The sequence below is a fragment of the Mustela putorius genome, unplaced genomic scaffold (assembly GCF_011764305.1).
Source record: "Mustela putorius furo isolate JIRA1106 unplaced genomic scaffold, ASM1176430v1.1 tig00004035_pilon_pilon_pilon, whole genome shotgun sequence".
Classification (NCBI taxonomy): Eukaryota; Metazoa; Chordata; class Mammalia; order Carnivora; family Mustelidae; genus Mustela; species Mustela putorius.
This window is the reverse complement of record NW_025422171.1, coordinates 5,276,613-5,303,081: the sequence shown is the minus strand read 5'-3', so window position 1 is coordinate 5,303,081 and position 26,469 is coordinate 5,276,613. Positions and strand designations below refer to the sequence as shown.

Sequence of the window (26,469 nt, the reverse complement as noted above, 5' to 3'; positions counted from 1 at the left end):
GGAGCCACGTGGAAGAAGCCAAGGGACACACGTAATAGGAAGGCATAGGAATGAATGAAGGGCCAGCCATTCCTTGTGTCGCTCAGGAGTCAAAGTCACAGGGTAGGGAAATCACCTCCTGAAGCTTAAGTGAGGTGTCTACCGCCTGGTGGCACTGGAACAGGGAGAAGGGCTGGAGGCCTCCAGAGACCCTTTGCCTTCATATTGGGAGGCAGGTACATGGTACCCTGTCACTGAGGCTGGACACAGTGGAAAGGAAGTTATTCCCCTTAGAGGAAATCCAAGTAGTATTAGAAATAGAAATAGATTCTGGACTGGTTCTTCATTCATTCATTCATTTGTTCGTTCGTTCGAGGATATCCAAGTAGTATTAAAAATAGAAATAGATTCTGGACGTGTTCTTCGTTCGTTCATTCATTCATTCATTCATACATTCAGTAACTACTGAGTGCTTACCACGTGCCGGGTGACATCAGGGAACAGAACAAAGTCCTTAAATCACTTACATTCCAGTGTGGGGATAATGAATTCACAAGTGACTCTCTAACAGGGCAGGTGGTTCCATAGAGGAAAATGAAGCAGGGTGGAGGGTGTTCATTTTTTTTTCTTTAATGTCATTCTGACATGATGCACCTATTCCATGTATAATTAAGAACACTCTCACTCCTTCCCTCGTGGTAGCTGTGAGTGGTAGCTCTTTCTTCTCCAGTTCTGTTGCAGTGCCTTTTCCACTGTATACCCCAAGGGACATTTAAGCAGCACACCCTTATCGTCAAAGTGGAAGGAGGTGGGGGAGGAAAGGAAACAGAAGATAAATAAATATTATGCACATACACGTGACGCCACAAAAGGAAATGTCTCTCTCCTGCTTCTGGTTGCAAGGCCATACATGCTCTTGCTGATTTTGCTCATCGTGTGCCCATCGCACGCTCCCCCTGCGCCTGCCCAGTATCTTGCCTGGTAGTGGAGCTATGAGTGGCCCTGCTTGCTTTGAGTTGCCGTCATCTTTTTTCCTCTCCCTCCCTCTGTCAAAAATCAGTCAATCTATAAAAATGTGTGGGGCACCAACCGGAGCCTGCCAGGCACTGGTTTGACCATGTGGTGTAGGGCAGAGGATAAAGCCTCGCCAAGTTCACATTCTAGCATTGCATCCAATTCAGTCAGTCAGTCAGTCAATACCTTCTCTTGGGCAGTAACAGTCACTCTGGGGAAAGTGGACGTGGGTGACGTGGTAGAGCGTGTCAGGAAGGGCACGGCAGAGGGTGACCCGGTATCCCTAAGGAGGTGAAACTGGACTGGACGCTTGAAAGATGAGCAGGAGCTGAAGATCTGAGGGAGGAGAGATCCTGTGGCAGACACAGCAGGTGCCCAGAGTTAGGCTGGTACTCGACGTGTCTGAGGTTCAGCGAGAGGCCGGGGTGACCGGAGTTCAGGAAACAAGGGCAGGAGAAGAGGGCGTTGCAGTCCGGTGGGGAGGCTGCGGCCGGGTAGAAAGGGCATGGCAGGTCTTGGGTAGGACTCGGAGTTATTCTAAGTGAAAGGGGAAGCCATTGCCAGTGAGGGAGTGATAGGCACTGATTGAAGCTTTAGAGAGGAAGCACAGTTTAGGGGAGAAAAGCAGAGGAAGGAGACTGACTTGGAGGTTATTGCATAAGTCCAGTTGAGAAACCGTAGTGGCACTGACCACAGAAGACAACCATGTCTGGCTTGGGTGCTCATTTTCCCAGTGCATGGGGAGGCGAAAGTGGTCAGCCTTGGTTCTGATCCAGTGGGGCCCGGCCTGTGGATTCCCGTGGAAGTCCTTCTCTCCTGGGAGAATGACAGGGCAGAGTTACTGAATAGGAAGAAAATATTTTGCAAATGTATTATTAAGTCATCAGAGGAAGTGGCCCCTGTGCTTGCCCTTTGTATTCTGGCTGTGGGTGAACATCACCTTGTCAGACACTGGTTCAGTGTGCATACCCTATCCCAGATGGCATCATAATATCAAGGTGTGTCCCCAAGCCATCTCTGTTACTTTGTTTCCATTCGGCTATGATTGCATGCTTCTGGACCATAACAGGATAATGTTTGTGACCCTCACGGGCACTGGCCTATCACCACGTTCCCTCCGGTATCCCTGGGTAGAAGCATGGTCCTGCGAGGTGCCGTGACAGTGTATCAGGGCTTCAGTGTTATTCCAGCAGAGGTCTGACAGGTAAGGAAAACAAATCCAGATCTAGAATAAATGTCTTTCCCACTAAGGACAGATCATATACCCCTCTATTATGAAAAGGGTCCATTGTAATCAACTCTCCACAAGGAGCTGTCTGGTTCCTTCAAGGAACCGTATCATTAACTTGGTTGAGAGGGACACCCTGTGGTTTAGCCCAGGCTTGGCATCCATTTCTGCCACCATGGCCTTTTATTTTTCCTCCCTGAACCTACTGAGTAAGCATCAAGATGACTAGGAACAAAGATTGGCGTTCACAGAGTGGAACAGAGTGTTCGCACAATTATTAAACAACCTCTTTTGCAATCAGATTCACGTGGGATACAACTAGGCATTCACATGGGCCAGATGATTTCTCATGCTTTGAGTGTATTCTGGTATATCTAATCGTACTCCTTCCCCAAATCAGTCCATTACCTATTTAGTTCTTTCCACATTCCTCCAAGCCATTCAGCCAAGCCCTTGTCCTAACCATCTATCCACACAAGCTAAATCCCCGCTGAGGCCCTGTCTCCTCTCAGTCAGAAAGGATTAGGAAGAATTATGGCTTAGATTTTACTATGGGGGCGGGGGGGGTGGGGAGGTTGGGGGGGGTAGGAGGGGGCTCCCTTTGCCAGGGGCACAATTACCAGGTAAACAGTGGAAGAGCCCTTTTGGGAAGCCTGGAAGAAAGAGTTGTGACTCTGGGATACTTACCCCAAGGTCACCTGGCTTCTGCCTCATGAAGAGGCTCTACATGTGGAAACCAGCTGAGATCTGGGAGCTAGATTTGAATCTCTGCCACCAGATTTGGAGATTTCCTACCATATGAATCAAGTAATAGGTTAGTGCAGTTACTCATCACTTTTGTTCCTGAAGACCCTGTGCTAGGGTAAGCATAGCCTGAGATCATGTGGGTCAACCATTCCAGTGACTGAGCTGGCCCTGCTGCCTAGTGCAAGAGCTGTGCCCTCTTTTCCTGTGTTATGGATGTCCCATCTCCATTGAGGTCCTGGACTTCATTGCGATAGAAGCATGTCTCACTGACTTCCCCACCGACTTCCCTTGCCTGCTCCCTCGCCTGCACAGATGAGCAGTACGGTGCTTGTAAAAGTCTCTAGCCCTTCCATCATCTGATTTGGGAAACACAGCCCAGGGGATGGCGAGTCCATGACAGACTAGCTCCAGCATTTCTGTCTTCTGGTTTTTGCACTGCTTCCTTCCTATGTGCCAAGAGCTGGCCCCTCCATTGCTTTAAGAGTGGGACAGTACTGGGTCCAGATCTACAGCCCATTGAAGTGCTGAGGTGACAGCCAGTTCAATGAGCCCATGTGTTGAATGCATGATCTCTGGTAGATGTCACCCAAATGGATAAATTTGGTTTAATCCAAGTTATATTTGGTAAATGCAGTATATGCACCTTGTTTGGATTCTGATACCAAAAAATAAAAAGATCCTTTTGAGACAGTTGGGGAAATTTGCACATGGACTGAGAATTCAGTGAAGTAATTATTGCTCATTTTGTTAGTGGGGATAATGATTGTGTAGTTATTTTTAAGTCCTTATTTGTTATGGGTACATACTAAAATGTTTTTTTGCATGAAACAATATATTCGAAAGCTGCTGAGGAAGTTTGGGGGAAAAATTGGCTTTGATAATTGTGGGTTCATCATTTGATTTCTCTACTTTTGTGTTTGTTTGAAATTTATCACAAAAGTTTTAAAAAAATAATGACAGTATGGTCCCTCCTTCCTGGTCAGGTGCTCCCCAAATCTGCAAATCAAGAAATGCCCGCAACTAAATTTTCCTCAAAATGTAGAAATTTGAACATTAGCAAACTGATTTTTGTTAAGAAATGAAGACATACTCCTTTCAGCTGGAGGTGAACTGCCCCTTCTCAGTACTCATTCCTTAGCACCTTGCTGTGCTCCTTTCCAGCACTTCCTTCTTGCTTGCATTTGTTAGAGGACTGTCCTGTCGCCTTACTAGCCCCTTACAGTCTGAAGAAAGGTCACAAGGGAGCAGTCCTCAGTAATATTTATTGACCAATGGGTGTGGTATTGAAATAATAGATTCGGATCAGGAATCACAATGGTACTTGCATGTGCGTGCTCTTATAAAGCTGGTGATTGGGAGGCTGCCATCCTATTAAAAACCCTATTGCTTTACTGGTGATGGTGTTTGTAGCCCTTCTTTCTCCCTGGGTCTTAGCAAAGCATGCCTGCCCAGTGATAACTTTTTCTTAGGGTATTATCTTTACTGCCTTTTGCTTTCTCTTAGGAGAAGCTTATGTAGTAAATTCCAGGGCAAGTTGCTACATCACCGCCTAACCCATGCTCCTGATTCACCCATATTTACTTTGGGTTCCAGCTCTATATCCTCCCTTACTAGTCTACGGATCAGAAGTCAAATTTGATTGCTTTCCAAAATTCTTCTTCTTATGTCTGTTCATCCTTGTCTTTCTACTCATCTCACCCATCGAGTTCAGGTTAGCTTGCTCATGTGACATAAACCCAATGATTATCTTAACCAGAAAGGAAACATTTCCCAGAAAGGAAAACATTCCGTTTCCTCAGCGATCACATTTCTGTGGAATCTTTAGGGGCTACAAGCAAGGAGCTAAAGCATGACATTGAAGATCAGTAGATTTGGGAATGCCATTTTAAAAAATATCTGTTCGTTATATTTTTAAAAGCCTCCTTAACCATTAAGTACTATATTAGAGTATTTTTAGTAATGCCACATAAGAGAGGAGAGAACACAGGATTAGCTACAGTAATAATTAAATATGGAAAATAAAATGGTTTCCTAAGGAGACATGAAGTTGACAAGTTGACTTGATTAATATTTTTCAAGTAAACTCTGCACTACATATGGGGCTCAAACTCATGACCCCGATATCAAGAGTCACATGCTCCTACTGAGCCAGCCAGGAACCCTGAATTGATTACACTTCTTATGGCTTTTAAAAATATTTCTAAATTACTCAAATTGTTGCTTGATTTGATTTTTAAATAGTTTTACATCTTAATTTCTTATAAGTATAGTCACTTTAGGCAAGCTAGGAAAGAGAATCAAATTAAGCCAGTGTAGCCCTCTGAGGACCTAGGCCAAAACTACACAGTCTATAGCAGAATGATGTAATGCTTGAAGTTGTTAACAATGGCATTGTAAAACTCTAAATCATAACCCCCATCGACATTTTTCATTAGGAAAACAACCAAAAAATACAGCCCTTAAAGGCATGATGTATACAATGAACATCTTTGTTTTTTAAATTCCAGTTAACATATAGTGTTACATTAGTTTCAGGTGTACAATCTAGTGATTCAACAATTCCATTCTTTACTCAGTGCTCATCATGGTAAGCGTACATCTAATCCCCTTCACCTGTTTCACCCATCCCCTACCTACCATCTCTCTGCTAACTTTCAGTTTGTTCTCTACAGTGAAGAGTCATTTTTTGGTTTGTCTCTTTTTTCCTTTGTTCATTTCATTTCTTAAATTCCACATATGAGTGACATCATGTGGTATTTGTCTATCTCTGACTGACTTCAGTCAGCATTTTACCTTCTAGATCCATCTGTATTGTTGCAAATGGCAAGATTTTGTTCTTTTTCATGACTGATACTCCATTGTATGTGTGTATGTGTATGTATATACACATCTTCTTTATCTGTTCATATACCGGTGGACACTTGGCGCTGCTTCCATAATTTGGCTTTTGTAAATAATGCTACAGTAAACATAGGGGTGCACATATCCTTTCAAATTACTGTTTTCATATTCTTTGTATAAAGACCCCGTAGTGCAATAACTGGATCATATGGTAGTTCTTTTAACGTTTTGAGGAACCTCTATACTGTTTTCTACAGTGGCTACATCCCTTTCTGTTCCCACCAACAGTGCATGAGCATTCCTTTTTCTCCACATCTTTACCAATACAAGTGTATAAAAATATCTTGATTTTTTTTGACAGAATGACCCAAATTATACCCTGGCCAAACTGTCTGAGCACATTAGAGCTGGCTAATGATTGGTGGAGGGAGGAAGTACAGTTAACCCTTGAATAATGTGGGGTTTAGGGGCATGCCCCCCCCCACACCCTATACAATCCAAAATCTGTGTGTAACTTTTGGCTCCCTCAGACCTTTACTACTAATAGCTTACTGTTGACCAGAAGCCTTCTTGATAGCATAAGCAGTTGATTAATACATATTTGTTTTGTTATATGTATTATTATAGATTATTTTATTATTATTAATAATTATTATCATATGTATTCATACAATAAAGTAAGCTAGACAAAAGAACGTGTTACTAGGAAAACCATAAAGAGAAAATGCATTTATAATACTGCACTGTATTTATTGAAAAAGAAAAAATGTGTGCATTAGAGGAGCTGCGCAGCTAAAACGCATGTTGCCCAAGAGTCAGACCTGTCTTGAAAACCTGCTCCATGGGATAAAAACTCCTGGTTCTGGTGTCAGTAGGAAAGCAAGTAAAAAATAGTACAGACCAAACTCAAACTGATCATGGGTCCTACGGGGAACTACCCCTAGAATACAAAGGTAAGTGAGGAATAAGATAAGGTAGAAATTTCCAAAATAAGTTACTTAGTGATAAGAAACCCAGCTTACTACAGTTTCGTTTTGTTACGGAATAAATTGAGGACTTTTTGAGAGAAACAGTCAACCCTGAAGAGGGTGATGGCAATGGTGTCTACCACCGAATAAGCCCCGGCTTGTTGCTGTTCTTCCGTGGCGCAGACCATGTGGAGATGCTCCTGGAGACCTTGTCAGGCCAGGAGACAGAAAGGAGAGCATGTCCTAGTTAGCGCATTACAAGCTTAGTTACTGTCTTTTGGGGTGGACCCCACTGGCCATCCCATTGTGGTCAAACATCTGCTAACTGCTCATAGGCACTGGCCTCTGCCCAGGGCCTTAAGGCTGGGTTCAGCCCCTCTGTGGTTTCTCCTCACAGAGGTGGGTGCTTTTCCTCCACGAGTAGCCCCAGGAGGCTTGGGGTGCCCAGTAGGCGATCTGATGGGGTGAACCCCGTGGCAACACCGGAAGTTCTCCTTGCTGAATCACTGATCATGTGAAAGGCTCAAACAGAAAGGATGGGGTGTGGTTGCCTCTTGGGGGAGCCAAATGGGGGCTCTTCTGAAGCTGAGGTTAGTGTACAGCCGCGCCTGCACCCGGGTGGATCCATCCCGGGACTCCGGGGGCTGGAGAGGCGCCCCCCACCGCCCGCGTGGCCTGGCGGTGCACGCAGGCGCTGCCCCCGCATCCCGCCCCCACATCCCACCCCGCAACGGCCACCCCCAGGACGGCTCCCAGGCCTTGCTTGCTTGCGCCTGTGCTATGTTTCCTACACAGATGTAAGGTTGGTTTGTCTAAAGGAAAGAAGTGTACTAAGGCATGGACGGCTGCCTTGACAGCCTGGTGGTTTTGAAGTACAGTTGGGGATTACTGCTCAGGGGTGACATTGTCTCCATGTCTTCAACTTCTGTATCTTCAATTTGATTTTGTACTGAAATATTTGCTCAGAAATGGGAAAGATTTCCTTAGGTGTACTTACCTACTTTTCCCCATTGAGGAGCTGGTATTGGTTGTAAAACAAGTTTATTCAGCCTTATACAGTTGATACCACCATTATTATTGGCAAGTGATAGAAGATGTCATTAGGACATAATCAAAAACTGATATTTCAGGAAATGCCCAAGGTGCTCTTGGTTTAGAAGATATCTCATTTGTTTTGACCCACTTAATAAATATATGTGATGTATATCTCAGAATCTCTGCCCTGTTATGAGTGAGACACTGTGCTAGAGGGTGGGTGGTCGTGAGGAACCCAGAGGCCATTCTCACAAACCTCCAGTGTGATAAGGGACTTTAAAGCCGTTGCAAGGTGGGCGCCTGGGTGGCTCAGTGGGTTAGGCCTCTGCCTTCAGCTCAGGTCGTGATCTCAGGGTCCTAGGATCGAGGCCCGTATCAGGCTCTCTGCTCGGCAGGGAGCCTCCTTCCCCTCTCTATCTCTGTCTGCCTACTTGTGACCTCTCTCTGTCAAGTAAATAAATGAAATCTTTAAAAAAAAAAAAAAAAAAAAAAAAAGCCATTGCAAGCATAAAGGAGCTCAGGGTAAAGGGAGAGCTTGCAGATCAGATCTGGGGAGTCCCAAGACTTCCCGGAGAAAATGACATCCAAGTTGAGAGTTGGTTACTGAACCAGCATGAGTCTTCTCCTTGGTGAGAAACAGACCAACTACAATAAGTAGAGTGGCATTACAAGGTCATCTTTATTTATAGTAAATAAAGAGAATACAGGATCATTTCCAAAGCCATGCTTCCCCCACACAGGTAACCCTTCTCTTGGGGTTTGGAATGAATATGCAAAGGGAGACCTCATCCTTGCCTGTAATAGACAGACCTAAAGTTGCACATGCGCACTCAGAAAACGTGCCCATACATATATTGTATGTTACGCTAATGAAGCTTATGCCCCTCCCAGAGCAGGGATTTTAACATAAAGAAGCTGAGGTAACTCTGGGGCACTTTCGTCTGCTCAGAGGTAGTCCTGCTTGGGGTCAGGGGAAGGTCATCCTCCAAACGTTTCTTTTCCTGTTCCAGCAATTAGTTAGCTAGTTTCTAAAAGACAAAATTGATAGGCACAGGCTTCTGGGAGTTTGCTGGGCTAAGGAAATCTCTCCGGTGACAACATGAAGGGTGAATAGAAGTTAGATTAGGTTTGTTGTGAGGGAAAGGTGTGTTCCAGGCAGAGGGAATAGCATATGCAAAGGGTGGAAGCCAGAGAAAGGAGAGCATGCTTCTCCCCATCCGCAGGCCTCTCAGATTCAAGGTGTCCTGCGCGTGCTGACAGGAGCCTGCAGCGTGCTGAGGCCTTGCCTTAGTAGGCTACTCATTCGGCCCTGCTTGAGTTGTAGCCTACCAGGAGTCAAGGGCGTGTCTCCAAACCCATTTATAGCAGCTGTATCAGTTATTATAATTAGAGATCTTACTTAGATATACAAACAAATGAAATGTAAGACTGTAGAGGCTCAGCTCTGTGAAAACTAAGCTGAGTACTTTGTAGAGATTCAATAAAGGTGAATTGCCAAAAATTATTTTCTGTCCGATTAGATCGAGAATTGATAGGTGTAAAAAAGAAAAAAGAAAACAAAACAAAACAAAAGAAAGAAAGATCGGTTGATCCAGGAATGTTTACTCAGGATACTTCACAAGTGTCTCTAGTTATTACTGTACTTGAAAGAAACCAGAGCTGGAAATCACAGTTGACACATTCTCGTGTGACCTAGGCAAGAAAGAATGCAGAATTCCAGTCAGATGATCATACATGAAGACCTCTGGTCCTTTGTTGATAACAAAGGTGAACCCATTGCACTTTTATATCTTGTAAGTTAAGACATTTGTGGCATAAATGCAGGTGTGATATTTTTGACTTGGGGTTTTCAGGCAGTCCAACTGCACCTGTGGGAGGACCCCTTCAGTGGGTTTCCTGGCTGTAGCAGGAGGAGGTGAGGGAAGGATTGGAGTGTTGAGAGATTAAGTCTAGACTAGAGATCAGAGGTAAAGAGGCTGCCCATTCCATGCTTCCAGGAGAGGGGATTAGACTAGCCTGGGGACAACGAGGAGCCATATTAGAGTTTTAAGTGGAGCAGGGTGCTCAGATTTGCATTTTAGATACATGGCTAGCTAGACTGTGCCCTTCCTACAGACAGGAAGAGTCGTTGCTAAGTCGAGTAGAGCCCTGATCTAAGAACAAGACCATAGTTGAGGTGCCTGAGTGGTGGGGTCGGTTAAGACTCTGACTCTTGGTTTGGGCCCAGGTCATGATTTCAGGGTCCTGAGATCAAGCCTTGTGTTGGGTTGGGCTGTGTGCTTAAGGCTCAAGACTCTCTCTCCCTCTGTCCCTCCCCACCTGTATACTCATGATCTTTCTCTTGCTCTCAAAATAAGTAATCTTAAAAGAGGAGAGAGAGAGAGAAAGAGATCACATGGCCATAGTCCTGGAGAAATGAAAATTTGGAGATCAGGCCAATTGGATGTTTCAGGTGCTGAAATGCAGGTGCCTGGGTGTTGGAGAGCGTGAGAGAATAGCACATGAGTGGGGGGGCTCCGTTCTGTTTCAGGCATGTTGAATTGGAGGCACAGGTGCAACAACTAAGTGAAGATGTTCGTACCGTGCCCTTTATCATAACAGTCTGATATTGAGGAGGAAGACCCCGGAGAGAAGTAAAGACTTGAAAGTCCTCAGCAAATGAATGGTTGTTCTTAAAGCTATTGGAAGCAGTGTTATCATCCAGGGTGTATGTGAAAGATTAGAAGAGGATCAGCAATATTTGGGGGCCAGTAAATGATAACTAAGTCCACAAAGAAGATAAGAAAGGAACGGCCAGACTGGTGAGTGGAGTCCTAAATGTCAGAGGAGGCTCGTTTTCAGGGACAGAGGTTAGCAGGCAATGTTAGATGTATCCAGAGTGAAGTTGGGCACTCTGAAAGATACACACTGGATTTGTGGCAGGAAGGACAGTGTTGACCTTGATTGGCAAAGGCAGCTTGAGTTCACTGGGAGGGCAGAGCCAGAATGCAGTGGGAGGGTAGCTGCCAGGCCATGGGGGAAGTCAGGACCTTGAGTTTTAGTACAGAATCGTTTTATCAATTTTGTTTCTCATTTCCTTGAAATGTTAGGGCTAATTAAAAAACTTGTCTTGCTAGCTTATTAAAAAAATTAATTTGGCTTTATAGTACCTGAAAGCTCATGGATACAGATGGGTCTGCATTTATTTTTTACTGAATTTTTTTGAAAGAAATAGTAATATTAAGTATGCATCAGAAAGTTCCATTCCTTGATTTATGGTTATGAAATAATACCCCAAGATAAAAGAGGTGGAGGCCTGAAAACTTTATGCCGTTTTAACTCTTGATTTTTTAATTAAACAAGTTGTAAGAAATTACTGAAGCAATTTTTTGGAAAAGTTGTGTGATGAAGTCAATAAATTTATTAAAACACTTTGGATTTATTCCTTTACTTGGTCAAAACAAAGAAAATACATTTTTTTCCCTTGCCTTAGTTTGCTGTTGTTGATACTATTTCTAATTTGTTATTCTAGTTTACTGTTATGAAAGTTAATTTTCTCATTGACAGATCTTTGGGTCAAAAAACAGAATTGAGGGGCTCATGGGTGGCTCAGTGGGTTAAACCTCTGCCTTCGGCACAGGTCATGGTCTCAGGGTCCTGGGATCGAGCCCCACATCGCCATCATGCTTTCTACTCAGCAGGGAACTTACTTCTCCTCTCTCTCTGCCTGCCTCTCTGCCTACTTGTGATCTCTCTCTCTGTGAAATAAATAAAATCTTAAAAAAAAAAAAAAAGGAAAGAAAACAGAATTGAATCCTAATCCTGTTGACTGGCTATGTGACCTTAACCTCAGAGTCTTAAGCTCCTCCTTTGTTCCATACCCCTCCGATGTGTGAGGATGACATGGTGCACAGTAAATGTGTAGCAAATACAAGCTGTCATTCCTGCAAAGAACCAGAAGGATGTATTCCTTACACAGGGGACAAGTACTGAGAACCAGTGGGCCATGTTTCCAGCCGGAGTTGAGTTACTTATTTAACTGTGCTAACCAGCAGTTTAACCTCAGACAAGTCACTTAATCGAATGAGTAAAGTCCTAGAGAACTAGGAGTCTGTATGGAACAATATTCTGTTTAATTATTATCCAAATGTAGGTTAAGCAAATTTAAAATACATTTTAAGAGAAATAATATTTTTATGTTGAGTATCTTGACCAAGATTTTAGGCATTGTCTAAGGATGTTCCAAAGTATCACTTTAGAGACTCCGTATCACTTTAGAGACTCTACCAAGTTTTTTTGTTAAAGCAAAAGAGAAAAAGAAACACAATAGCCAGTATTAAGGCATATGTGATGCCTTGAAGTAACTGTAAAACCTTTTTGTCTGATCTCTTATTGTTTGGATTATCTCTTTCTGTGGCTGCTTTTCAAAAGTTTTCTTTCAGTAATGAATCGGAGAAAATACAAAATCTGATCTTGCTTACTTAGCACCTACTGACAGTGATGGTAACAGTTCTTGGGAAAGCAGGTTGAAGGATTGGTGACAGCGAGTTTTGGTTGCCCCGTGTGGATGTCATGAGTCTGGTCTAGTTCTCTTTTCCTTTCCCTGTCCCGCTTTTATACTTTATTACCAAGGGGATACTGGGCAGTGCTTGTATTTATTTGTGAAACAGGATGACTCAGTTCACTTGTCTTTAGGCACGTACTTGCAGGAAGAATGTTTTCCTGCCTGCTAACACTGAGTATGTTAAAATCAGTCCTGACCATGTTGTGAGACCGTGCGGATTCCACAGTCAGAGGAATTTAGAAATTATTCCGTATACAAGAACAAGTATTACAAACATGGACATCGGACATCAGTGCCTTGAACCGTAGTGCCTGCAAGTTTCAGAGATGCTGTTAGCTCCATTAGGAGTTTTATCTACGCTGGTATTTCATGCCTTAATCACTGCCTAGAATTGGGATTTTTTTTTTTTAAAAGGAATATAATGTTTTAGTCTCTCTTAAAAAAAAGTTTTCTACCTTTTTCCAGCAAACTGTTGAAATTGTTATCATTTTAATGGTTTAGACATGCTCAGTTCTAAAACTTGGATTTCTTCAATCTTTCTAGATTAAAAATAGCAAAAAGTCATTCAAATATCCTGGGTCCAATGCAAGTTTTAGAAACTGGATTTTCATAGTAGAGGAGAGATTATTACAAGTCCCTGAAGGAGAGCCAAGAGATCTAAACATGTCGCAAACAACCACACAGTGCTTGTACTCTGTCCATGTTGTTCTCAGAGATGAATCCAACCAGGCTTAAAACTACTCAGACCCTTTTCCTCACTCCGTTAGGCAGGATTTCAGTTGTAAGTAGCGTAGCTGGCATGGAGACCAGATCAGGCTGAGCTGGAACCTAGACTGCTTCCATTCCACCGTCTGTCTTCCAGGTGGAAGGTGGAACAAAACGCAAAATGATTATTTTTATGTGCACAGAAGTGTACCTGTGTGTTTGGCTTTTAAGACCATGCCCTTAAATTAAACAAAAGAAGAAAGGGAAATTCATCCAATACCTACTTGGCTCTTGTTATGTTTGAAACCTGCTCAGTCTTAAGGATGTAAAGACAAATACATAAATACAGAACAGATTTGAAATACGTACTAGGCCCGGAAGGATGGGGGAAAAAAAAAACAACACATGGTGTTTACAGAAGATGGGAGAAACAAGGTCGTAAAATGAAGACCGTACCTTTTCTTTTAAAGGGCAGTTTTTATTTGTTTCTGAAGTCTAAACATTATGATAAACAGTACTCGGGAGGAATGTCTTTTTTGGAGAGGTTGGGGCATGGGGTAAGGGCAAACGGGAGGGTTATTTGCCACGGAGAAAATTTTCCATCACCTTGTATGTTCAGGTCTGCGTTACCACAGGTTGAAAAGGAGTAGCTTTGAAGACACAGAGAGGCACGTTTACATCCTCTGTGTCTTTAAGTTTGCACTGGGTGGTTCTCACCCAGCAGCTTCTTATAACTTGGGCTCCATTTCCTGTGTGCTCTGTGTGACAGGGTCCTCCCCTTCTGTGGTGAGGAGCCTGGCTGCTGAGGCATGTTTCAGGAAGGCCTGATTGAGCCTGCCTTAGCCATCCGTACATGAGCAGGCAGCATATTGAAATAGCGTCTACAGCTAGATCAGTATGTTCTAGAAAATGTTACGTTACGTATTATGTTGAATGAAGACATAATGTATACAAGTTTCAGAAATTGGTTATATTTTCTTATATTTCCCTGGAAAAGAGCATAACTGGTCTATAGATATATAATATGGCTTGTTTTTAATCATTCAGAATAAAGGGAATGCTCTGGATACTTAGTTATTTGTGCTAGTGGACAAGGGAGCATTGGTTTGAATAACTGATAGCAAATGTAGCAAATTAGTTCCTGTTAAAGAATGCCCCATTCCAGCTTTAGGAACTGCGGCCCCATCAGTAATAAGAGAAGAGCAAGAGAGTGTACAACAGAACACATGCTGCGGGGGCGCCTGGGTGGGCTAGTCGGTGAAGCATCTGCCTTTGGCTCAGGTCATAATTCCAGGGTCTTGGGATTGAGTCCCACATCAACAGGAGACTGTCCCTCCTACTGTGTGAGCTCTCTCTTTCTCTCTTACTCTTGATTCTGGTTAGTCGTTGCTCAAATGGGACTTTGTACTGTAGCTCAGTCCAGCCAGATGTAGGGATTTCTCTGTTCGTGTACTCAACCTTGAGCCCATTTTCTAAAGCTGACAATATTGTGCTGAAGAATAGTGTTGCTCTATCCTCTGGGCCTTCTCCTGTCTTGTGCCTGTCTTGGTACTGGGGCCGTATCTAAACCTAGTGGGGACATAAAGTTGCTAGGATATTCCTAGGCTAACGACACCTTTCCACCATGCAGAAAAGGTTGCTGCTTTGGTGAAGAAGCTGCAGCAGCTGGGAAACTTTGAGCAGAAAACCAGTGCTGGTATTCTTTCTGTACAAAGCAGAAGGTGGTCATATAAGAAAATCTATGCCATATTGTATTTAAAATAAGAAGATCTCAAATTCAGAGCTAAATGGAACCTTAATGACCACCTAGTCGATCTCAAGAAACAGTCCTGGAGAAGTAGACATGACCACTGGTTTGAGTCTGAGGTATCTCTGCTAACTTACCCCAGTTGTTTTATGGCATTTCCTTTCCATATAGGTGTGTGTAAATATGTATGGGTCTTAGGACCACTTCGCTGAAAAATCACTTTAATTTCTATATCTGTATAAGAAAAAATCTCATAACATTCCACGTGTTTTCAACTTTTATTTTATTTTCACTGATTTCTAAATATTTGATATTAGGATATAATTTGAATTTCTCTCCTCCCCTGAGGGACTGATCCCTTACTTAATTCTTTCAGGGTTGCCAGTAATCAATGTTTGTAATTCCCAGTCCTGACCATGTAATGTAGTGGTGTCTTATCCAAGGAGAATAGATTAATGTGTGTGTTGGGGTGGGGGTGGAGTTTAAGACTTTTTTCAACTATGCTTAAGGTCTTTGTTGTAGTAGTCTTATTGATCTTGTAAATATAGGCTTTAATCACTAAAAAAAAAGAAGAAGAAGAAAAAAAACTAAGCTGTACGTCAAACCTTGGTATTACTTCTTCCAAAAATATCTTAGAGGCGTTGTTGAGTCAGTATCATCAGTATCCTTTGATAAGATGCCTCATTTAAACACAGTCTTTGTTTGTTTACCTTTTTCCTTCTTTTTATCTTTGTTTCATTTTGGGTGTGCAGTAAAGTAGGTTTACTTAGTAAATGCCTTTGATTTAAGACCCTAAACTCCCAGGGATCTCAGTGTAGTGCCTTGACCCTATCTCTGGACTTGGAGAAGTCCTTGGGATGTAAGAGCTATCCTGTGTACCAGCTGCCGGTGAAAGGCAAAAGTGAGCAAACAAACTCTTAGGACAATACCAAGGAAATGTGGCAAAGAGATCTTTTTCTTTTTGACAACTTGCAATTTTATCGAACCAACAAAGCAAACAGACGAACCCCCAATTTTTTTTTTTTTTAAGATTTTATTTATTTATTTGACAGACAGAGAACACAAGTAGGCAGAGAGGCAGGCAGAGAGAGAGAGGAAGAGAAGCAGGCCTCCTGCTGAGCAGAGAGCCCTATGCGGGGCTGGATCCCAGGGATCCCTTGGACCATGACCTGAGCCGAAAGCAGAGGCTTTAACCACTGAGCCACCCAGGCGCCCCACAAACCCCAAATTTAAGAAAATGAAAACACTCTGAATTTTATTTGCCTCCTGCTGGAATTTAAACTTAGAACGGATACCCATCAGAATTAATTCCAACTTCTCACTGCTCTTTATCTCAATGTTTAGGATTTCACCTCTTTCTTCTAACTAAAACCGTATCTATCCATTCACATTCCATGGTCTTCATTAGTTTCTGAATTGATTTTTAAAAGGCACACTAGCCATCACGATATTGCCTCAGAGGAATGAGTTTCTTGAATTGCCTAGAATAATACTTCCCGAACCCAAATGTGTATTTGAATGCCTCTGACCTTGTTAAAACGCACGTTCTGATTCCACATAATGTGGGTGGGGACCCAGAGTCTTCACTTCTAATAAGCTGCCGGGTTGTGCCAGTGCTGTGTGTCCGTGGACCACACCCAGAGTACCAAGGCCCTAACACACTTTCTTTGTGGGTAGTAATATGTGTTACTAGAATAAAAGAGTTCTGCGACCCAATAAAGTTGGGAAATTCTATGGTAAACAGTGTTGCACAGAGGTCATTTGGGTTTATGGGAACCTGTGGCTGCTAATGTATACTTGCACGTTTCATGAGGTATACTTTTTGCATGGACCGTACTGTGCAACTAGTATGCCCTGTGGCATATAGGAAACTTGACCTTATGGAGAGAGACTGTTCTGAAAAACAATTTCAAGGAAGCTTTTGAGTCCATAATTTAGTTTAGTCCCACCTTTTAAAAGAAGAGATAGGCCCCTTTTGAATGAGCTATTTTACTAATCATTTAAAAACTTTGACTTTCTTAAATCATTAAAAAAAAAAAAAAACACTTGCAAAGGCAAAATTTGAAGCTGATGTGGTGTTGTGAGTGTGATTGTGTGTGTGTGTGTGTTCACTCCATTTCACCTTTGTTGTGGGTTATTAAAGCTATGAGTTCTCCAGAAGACTCTTCAGCTGGATTGAAAGGTGGGATACAGGAAGTCAGTAGAAATAGCTACAAATACTTAAGAACAGTCTACAACCACTTGCATAGTCAGCATGGGCAATATAATTGATTAGGCAGTTTTGCCTAATAAGTACATGGTGTGAGTTTTATGAGAACCAGCACTGTTTTACTGACCTTGGGTCTTTTGAAGTTTAGGCAGCATGATTGGTGATGTTTATTAATCTCTAACGAAGTGCCAGTATTGTTCTAAATACTTTTTGGTATGTTCTCAGTAACCCTCACAGGGTTGTTGGTGCCCCAGTCATACCCATTCTATAGACCAGAAACCAAGATTCCCTAGAGACGTAGAAACTTTTCCTAAGCAGTTGGGTAGAGCAGATATTGTACCCAGGTTCACTGGGTCCCACCAGTGTAAAACACGCATTTGTTAACTGGTACTGTTACTGTTTTAACCACTGTTTATTAAGGGATCACCAGGTGATCGCTACTTTGCATATGTTATGTCTTGCTCATAAAGTCAAAAAGTAATGTCTTCCTGTCATGAAGAAATTGAAGCAAGTGTAGTTTGTTAAAGATCATTGTTTCACAGTGTAAAAGAAAGACTTGCTCATTGACATAACTTGGAAAATAGTGAAGAGTATGGGGGAAATAAATGACCTGTATGTCGTCTAGAGAGAAACTTTGAAAAACAGCAATTCTTTTCATTATAGGCGATACACAGTTTATATAATGAAAGATAGACATATTACTTCCACATAGTAGAGTGAAAGTAATATATATACACACATATATATATTTGAACAAAATCCTTTAAGGTGATTTCATAAATTTACAATTAACATAACTCAGATTTTTGTCATGAAATCCTAACTCCATCTTTGAACTCCGCGACCTCTCTGCTTTTTCCCCCATGAAATAAATACCTTTTTAAAAGCTCTCTAAAAGTCTAACTCAGCCTTTGGGATTGTAATTAAAAGCAGCAAACGCATTTCTCCCACTTTTGTCGAAGGCTCTTGACCACACCTGATACGCTTGTGAGTGTGTTTGGGTTTGATACCAGGAGGCTTTGCTTGAGTTTAGAATTTCCTCTCTGACATCCCTGGGACGTCTGGAGCCGCTAACCCTAGCGGCTCTGAGCAGTGAGCGAGTTGTCAGCCTCTAAGCACGCTCTGGCCGGGAGTGCACACAGCGTCAAAGCAGTGAATAAGCGATTTCTGCAGTTTCCGTAGCTGAGAGAGCCTGTGTGATTCTCCGTGATGCTCAGTCACACCCCAGTCCTGCTCTGAACGTGGCTGTTTTTCAAAGAGAAGGATGGTAGCCAGAGGGGAGATAGCAAGATTCTGGAGTCTGGAAAGCCTTCACATGGGTATGTGTGCACAGAATGAATTATTATATTGTGGCACTATTGCTAATTATACTCCGTTTACTTCCAAATTTTGGTGCTTTCTCTTTGCTGCTGCTTGCCAGTGTAAGTGTGTCTGTGAAAGCTCATTCATCCTAGTACAGCATTCTGAGGGTACTTTTAGTTGTGGATGTAGTAAATCAAGGAAATTGGCTTTGATTATGGTATAGCTGTTAGTGTGAAATAGAAAATAAGAAGTAAGCATCCTGTGTGAGTTATGGATCTGGTTTTTACTGTGCTGGTGTTTACTTCTGTTACATGAAATTCTTGTATACAAGAGTTTATTGTTGGGCTGTATATAAAAATGTTCCTTGCTAATCTGGGGTATGGAAGGCTCTCAACTGGTTTCTGAAAAAGACTGTTTACTGTTTTCAAAAGTGGTATTGTCCCGTATTTGGTTGCGGCACTGTCCTCCCCCTTATTTTTCAGTATTTCTGTGAGTGGTGTCCACTAAGATAGTTCCTATTTAAATGTGAAGGAAATGTGATGCTCCCCCCCTAGGAAGTTATATAGACTGTGATGCATGTATTCTTTAAAAAGAGTAAGAAAGCAGGCACTTCACAGGAAGAATCTTAGCCAACTGCTACAATGTGGATACAATAGGATGCTTTTTAACAGTCTTGTCTCTGTTTTTGCTTTCAATCCAAGCCAGTAACTCAGACTGAAATGAATGAGAATTGCAGCTGACAGCTTGAAGGCTGCCTTGGGCCTCACTGGGGCAGTACAGTACGGTTAGAGTTTGTGCTTCTTTCTTGTCTTGGTTGGTGTTCTGTGCTGGCCGGGAGCAGACGGGGATGTGGTTATGGCTTCTGTGTCTGGCAGATTGAGAAAACAAGAGCAGCGTGTACTCCCGTTCCACTAAAAAGTTGCTCCCTGATAAATGCCTTCAGAGCACAGACCTGCCTCCCGAGTGGCTGTGAGGGCCCACTTCAGTAACTGGGTACCATGAGCCTGTTGTCGTTGCAGACCAGATGAGGCTGGGATGGAGACCAGAGGGGTGCTGGGTGCCCCACTCCTCCTGAGCACCATTGGGTGGATCTGGGTGTTTATTACAGCCGAGCCAGCCACGCCAGCGCGTGGGAGAGCAGAGGCGGCCGGGCGGGCAGTGCTGGGAGCCCCCCACTGTCCTGCTGCTCCTCCTCTCAGCATTCCTCCACTCCCTGGGCAAGATTCCCAGTCTTTCTTCCCACACTCTGCAAAGGCCGAGGGAAGGCCTGACCCAGCCTCTGGCTGTGAGTGGAATGCTCTCGACGTAGCAAGAGACTAAGCATGGCAGAATCTTCTGTGCAAGGCTTTGCACTCGCCTCCCCTCCTGTGTTCCAGGAGGGCTCCCCTGCTCCTGCCCTGCCCCCACAGGTGGCTCTGCTCCTTTGATGAGTCTGGCTGGAAAGGAAAGGAAGGAACTCTCTTTAACTGGGAAGGCTAGTTCTGTAGGAATCTTCTCTTTTCCGGCTCTGAATGTTTTCTGGTTCATTGTGTTCCAAAGACTTTTTCATATACTGCTATACTCACTGTGTGTGTGTGTGTGTGTGCGTGTGTGTGTATAATGGAAGTGACAGCAAACACAGTATTTACTCAACTTTAAATGATATGCCATCATAAGATAATGAGTTTGCTAAATTGTGGGTTCTATTTTATTTGAGCACCCTGATTGCGCGGGGAGCGGGGGGGGCTGGGGGACCCTGAGGCACAGCCTGATGGCCCTTCTGTCTGGAGGAAGCTCCAGCCAGGGACAGGCAAGGGGAGCGTGGGCCCCGGGGAGGATGGGCCCCATCAGACTGTGGTCCTGTCCCTGTGAGCTAAGTAGAGGGCAGGACTGAGGCAGGTGTGTAGCAGGCTTGTTTTGGAGCCAGACAGACCTGTGTTTGAATTCCAGCTCCACCACTTAGGAGCAGTTACTTAACCTCTTTGAGTCACAATTTCCTCTTCTATAAACAGACAGTAATAATTCCAAGATGCTTACGAGGCTTGACTGGGATGATTTATATTAAGTGTTTAGCGCAGTGCCTGGTACACACTAAGAGTTCATTTCGGGGATTTGGTGAAACCAGATAGGTTCCTGCTCAGGATTTGTGCAGCGAGGGGTGGTTATATCCAGCCCAGAGAGTCGTCAAGGGTGTAACCAAGTGACGAGGAGGAGCCCTGGACAAACCCACATGTGTCCGTGTGGGGGACAGGGTCAGGGTCAGGGTCAGAACCAGAAACCCAAGGAAGAACAGCAGCTTGTTAAGAGGATGCCAAGGGACAAGCCAAAGGTAAAACCTGAGGGTTCGTGGCAGGACACTAAGAAACCCAGAGCCTGAATCCCATGTCTGAATTGGACACAGGATGGAGGGCAAGCTTCCAGAGCAGGAGGAAGCTGAGGTCTCTCCAGCCGCTGTGCTTCCAGGAGAGAGTAGAGGGGAGATCTCAGGGGTATTGTTTGGGGGATACCAAATCCTGATATCTGAGGGCTCTGAATACCCATTTGACAGAAGAGCTTAAGCAGACTCTTTTCTTAATGATACAGAGTATATATATGACCCAACTCTAGGGCAAGTTTTTGGCCTTAAATTGAGAAGAGGGAAGATGATTCATAGGTAATTTAAAACAAAATTCATTAAACCATTTGTAGAAACAAAACCCACTGTCCGGGGTTTTGTGTAAATGAAGCTCAGTTGTGATGTAACTTACTCCCATCACCAACCACTCTGGGCAGCAGAAGTCTGCAGTGGCCCTAAGTTGAATCCAGATAGAAAGCTGTATCCTGGGAGAATTATTTTCAAAAGATCCATAAACATTATAAAAGGTTATCAGCGAAGACTGGCATGTCCATATCTAGGACCATTTTTGATCCTATTGTTCCTATGTTTAAAAGGCTCAAAAATACTATTTCTGGGAAATGGTTTTCAAGTCTAGATTAGACATAATAGTGACTTATGTGATGGTAACATTTTAAATTCCAGATATGAAAGTTGTTCATTCAAGCCTTTCACCCAATCAAGTGACACTGACTAGTAAGCATGTTTCTTTCCCTAAGGAAGTTCTTTACTCTGGGAGAGGGTGGGGACAGATATAAAGAGATAGGTACATGAACAGACAGCCAGAATATTATAAACAGCTAAAATATATACAATATATACAATATATTTTATTTTACAATATATACAATAAAATATATACAATATACAATATATACTATATATATACAATATATACAATATATAAAGAGATAGGCACATGAATAGCTAGCCAGAATATTATAAACAGCTAAAATTTATATAATATATATACAAAATATATACAATATAAATTTGATGAGTATTTTAAGCCCTACCATGCTTCTAGAACATCAGAGACCGAGATTGTTGCTGCAGGGGGCCAGGGAATAACAGGGAGGAGAACCAGAAAGTCATGGAACCCATCACCAAAAGTGGGAGCCAAGCTGCCTCAAAGTCAATGAAGCAGAATTTGATCTGCTCTTTGGATGAGAATGTTGCTCCATGTGGAGAGATTAGCATGGACAGAGGGATTCTGCTCTTTTTGTTGATATAAGGAACATTCAGTGGTACAAAGTAGCAAGAGCAGAGGTTTTCACCAATGAGATCAGGGTACGTTGCTCTCCAAATTGTGACTTGTTGCGTGGACAGGCAACAGAACCCATCCATCCTAGAACAGATCCGTGCAGGTGGCTTAAGTAAGTTTGGCCTTAAAGTCCCATGGTTCCCACAGTTAGCCAGGCATCAGAATCCCTTGGGGTGCTTTTGAAAATGGATTCTCAGCAAACTCCCCACTGTCCTTGAGCACTTGGTTCCGTGGTCCAGCATAAGGCAGGAATCTTGATTCTGAACATTCCCCAAGCGATTGGGTGCCATTGGCGCTGGATGCGTGGGAACAACTGAAGAGGAAGTAGTGTCCTGAGTTTTGACACGGAAGTCAGCCCCCTGGAACTGGGGTTGTCCCCTTTGTGTGCATCTCCGTGGCTTGAGAGTGGCTCTGGGTGGTCAGGGTTTCAGCGCCTAAAGCAGCGGCTCTGTGAGAGCTGCTGAGGGTCCTGAGCCCAAGCTGCTGGACTGCCTCTCTCCGCTGTGTTTGCTATTTCCGTTCTTAAGATGGGAAGCAAGATGGGCTTATCTCAAACCTGAGGAAGTCTGAGTGACCAGCAGGAGGTTTTCTAAAATGTGTGTTTTGAACAGATTATTCTAAGTGTAGGAATTCCCCTGCAATCAGCCAGGTTTTTGAGGGGAAGTCCCCTCAGAGGAGCTGCCCCAGCCGCGGGAAGAGGGCTGCTTGGTAGGTAGTCGGTGCTGGGGTGAGGCACGTCGTGACAACAGCTGACATCCGGCTGACCTTCACGTCAAGTGGCTGACTGGGAAGCCCACTGTGTTTGTTCTTACCTTTCTTTCTTTCTTTTTTTTTAAGACTTTATTTATTTATGACCGAGAGAGGGAACACAAGCACAGGGGAGCGGGAGAGGGAGAAGCAGGCTCCCCACTGAGCAGGGAGCTCGATATTACGATATTACGACCTGAACTGAAGGCAGATGCTTAACGACTGAGCCACCCAGGTGCCCGGTTACCTTCCTTTTATTTAACAGAACACTTCCACATGCATCCTGTTACCAACCCTGCCCACAGAGGCGTGAGACACGTGAGAGAGGCACCATTTTTCTTGGTTGCAAATGAGAAAGCGAAGACTCTGTGAGCTCAGGGTCTCTTTCTGCATGGCCTTGCTTGGACCCACACTGAGGTCTCTAGACTCCCAGGCCGGTGCTTTTGAAGTTCTATAACTCTGCTCAAAAGCCCTTCAACATGCAGAAATAAGCCAAACGGGAAAGAGACGTGTTATGTGTCCTGAGAAAAAATCCCACCAGGACATGGGCCTGTTTTCTGTGTGCATAAATCAGACTCCTATAGGAAGTCCTTATCCTTTGGCACATGTTATAAAATAAGACTTTCCATTGTTGGTGATGTTTGATATTTCCTGTCATAAAAATTCACCTTTGGAGTCTGTGGGCAGGTTTCATCCCTTCACCAATGCAAAATATAAGTCCAGACAGAAGAATGTCTGTTGCTTCCCTGAGGAATGTTTTCCTTTGGAATGTGGAAGCTGTTTATTGTTGGCCTTTAAAAAAAAAAACACACACACACCTCAGGTCATCTCTGGTTGTATTATGTCTAATTGTGTTTGCAGTGGTCCTGCTGACTTAAAAATAGTCTGATCTCTATGGGATGTGTGGCTCTCTCCAGTTGTTCCTAAAGCCGCATCAGGTCAGGCTGCGACTGGCCTGGGGAGTCATGCTCGGATGGCAGCTGTGTCCTGGGGAGGCGACCAGTTCATTCAGGAAGTGAGCAGGGATCCAGGGGGGAAAGGAGAATTCAGAGCTGAATCTGAAGGTATGACTATAGAAGGGACAGAGGTAGGGGGTGCCACAGGAAGAAGGTATCCCAAGAGCAGCGCCCTGGTGGGGGGGGTGTGCGAGGGAACAACAGCCTTTCCAGAAGGACGGGGTGACAATTCAACAGACACCTTAAAAATTCATTGTATACAGATTTAGAGTATTTCTGTATATTTACTCTATGGAAAAAGGTGTGTTGTTTCATAATTGGTCCGAGCCAGAGGTATGTGCTAAAAATCAGTGTACAGAGCTTTTAGATGGTAGAGGTTGTCTCACTGGGCTTGAGTGCAGCTTTAAGAAGTTCTGTGGAGGCGCCTGGGTGGCTCAGTGGGTTAAGCCGCTGCCTTCGGCTCAGGTCATGGTCTCAGGGTCCTGGGATCGAGTCCCGCATGGGGCTCTCTGCTCAGCAGGGAGTCTGCTTCCCTCTCTCTCTCTCTGTCTCTCTGTCTGCCTACTTGTGATCGCTCTCTGTCAAATAAATAAATAAAATCTTAAAAAAAAAATAAGTTCTGTGGAAAGAGAACACACTGTATCTGCTTTCATTTTATTGTATATATAGGGCTTTGGGGGATTTAAAAAATGATTTTAACCCAGAACAATCTTTGCTCCATGTTTCCAAGATTGTTTTCAAAAATGGCTTTTCCACGCCTATGTGTTCAACAAAAGAAATACATTTGGTGAGGATGTGGGGAAATCAGAACCCTATGCATTGTTGGTGAGCATATATAGTGGGGCGGCTGGTAGAAAACAGTTTGGAAGTTCCTTAAAAAGTTAAAATAGATTTACCATGTAATCCAGCAGTCCCACTTCTGGGTATACATCTCAAAGAATCACAAGCAGGATCTCAGAGAGATCTTGGACAGCCATGTTCCCTGCAGCAGTACTCACAATGGCCAAGAGCGGGGAACAACCCAGGCACATCCACAGATGAATGGATCTAGAAAACAGTGTATACGTACAGTGGACTGTTATTCCGCCTTTAAAAGGAAGGAAATTCCAACAACACGCGACACAGATGAACCCCGAGGACATGATGCTAACTGAAATAAGCCGGTCACAAAAGGACGAATGCTGTATGATCCCACTTAAAGTATCTCAAGTAGTTAAAATCACAGAAACAGAAAGTAGGAAGGTGGCTGCCAAGGAAGGGGGTAGGAAGGAGGGAAAATTAGTATCAGGTTTCTGTTTTGGAAGATGAAAAGTTCTGGAGATCTGATCTGTTCCCAACCATGCGAATACGCAACACTATTGAAGTGTACACTTAAATATGGCTAAGATGGTTAATTAATTCTGTGTGGTTTTGGTTTTTTTAAACCACAATAGGAGGGAAGGAAGGAAGACATTAAATTTATTCTTTTTTTTTTTTTTTTTTAAGATTTTACTTATTTACTTGACTGAGAGAAAGAAAGCACAAGTAGGCAGAGTGGCAGACAGAGGAAGAGGGAGAAGCAGGCTCCCTGCTAAGCAGGGAACCTGATGTGGGGCTCGATCCTAGGAACCTGGGATCCCACCTGAGCCGAAGGCAGGCGCTTAACCCACTGAGCCACCCGGGTGCCCCTAAATGTATTCTTTTTATTATTAGGATATATTCATTTCTCTTAATTTTGCTAAAGTACATTTTGAGAATTTATCATAGCTCCACATCATGTAAAATACTCCCAGAGAAAAAGTCACATTGACTGACTTTGATCTATAGTTGAAGGTTTTGAGTCCATTAAATTAAATGAGATCACACTTATTTAGTGAGGGAGTGATGCGGTGGCATGAAGAAGCGTGTGGTCCACATGGCCAGTGGCACAGACCTGCTCTTTGTGCAGAGGCCTGCCCATTAGAGGTGACTGTGGGCTTTGGCACATGGTGGGAAGGAAGATCTGCTAGGTGGAGTGGGGTCAGATTGCAGAGGGCCTTGAACTGCTGCAGGAGAATTGTCAGAATGCTGTGGATAGCTACTATATAGTTTGTAGTGAAAATGATGAAACTTTTGTTTTAAGAGGTTCACCTTGGATAAGTCTCAAGAATAAAAGACACAGCAAATGGAAAATAATCTATGACATTGTAATAGCATCTTATGGGAACAGATGGGACCTCCACTTGCAAAAAAAGCAGTGTTGTCAAATTACTGTATGGCGCACCTCCAACTTAAGTAACATCGTCTATCAACTGTACTTAAAAAGAGAAAGAAAGAAAAGGTACAGACAGAAAACCAGTTTACCGTAAAAGTGAGCTATAGGATGGCTAGCAGGGAGCCAGGTAGGTACGGCAAGCAGGAAGACCACCATGACATCGGCCTCAGACCCAGCATTGTGTAGCCCCATTAAATAGTTTAAGTTCTTGGAACCTTAGTTTACTCATCAGCAATTTGCAGTTCAGTTAAAAAACAAGGTTTTGAGTGCCTTCTCTCTGCCAGGTTTTAGGTGAGGTGCCAGGGATACAAAAACAGACCCTGTCCCTTCTCTAAAGAAGTTCCGGGCTCAGAAGGGAAACATACGTGTAAGGACAGTGTGTTTGCCCAGAGGCAGCCTCAGACTGCAGCGCTAAAATCCCTCCCATCCAGACGGCAGACTGGAAAACCCCAACTCCATAAAATGTGTATAAACTATAGGACAGAAATACAAGGAGTCGTCAACTGAGCACAGACTTTAAAATCGTGAAGGGAAACGGATAATATGGAAAATCAGATCATCGCAGACATAGTTGGGAGCTGGGATCCGGAGTCGGAAG

The 26,469-nt window shown here is 43.5% G+C and overlaps 1 protein-coding gene across 12 annotated transcripts in view; it reads left to right on the top strand.

The window, feature by feature from the left end:
- SPATA13 (spermatogenesis associated 13) overlaps positions 1-26,469 on the top strand; it is a 334,233-nt gene that overhangs the window by 282,860 nt on the left and 24,904 nt on the right. The window contains exon 1 of one of the 12 annotated variants that reach the window (XM_013046793.2): positions 7,497-7,579. The exons of 10 other annotated variants lie outside the window; for them this stretch is intronic. Coding sequence is in view for 1 of the 2 variants with exons in the window: in XM_013046790.2 (XP_012902244.1) it covers positions 18,281-18,335 (55 nt within the window). In the remaining variant the exon portion in view is untranslated. Of the gene's footprint in view, positions 1-7,496; positions 7,580-17,887; positions 18,336-26,469 lie in introns of those variants that run through there. One more of the 12 variants, XM_013046790.2, reaches the window with a different exon arrangement.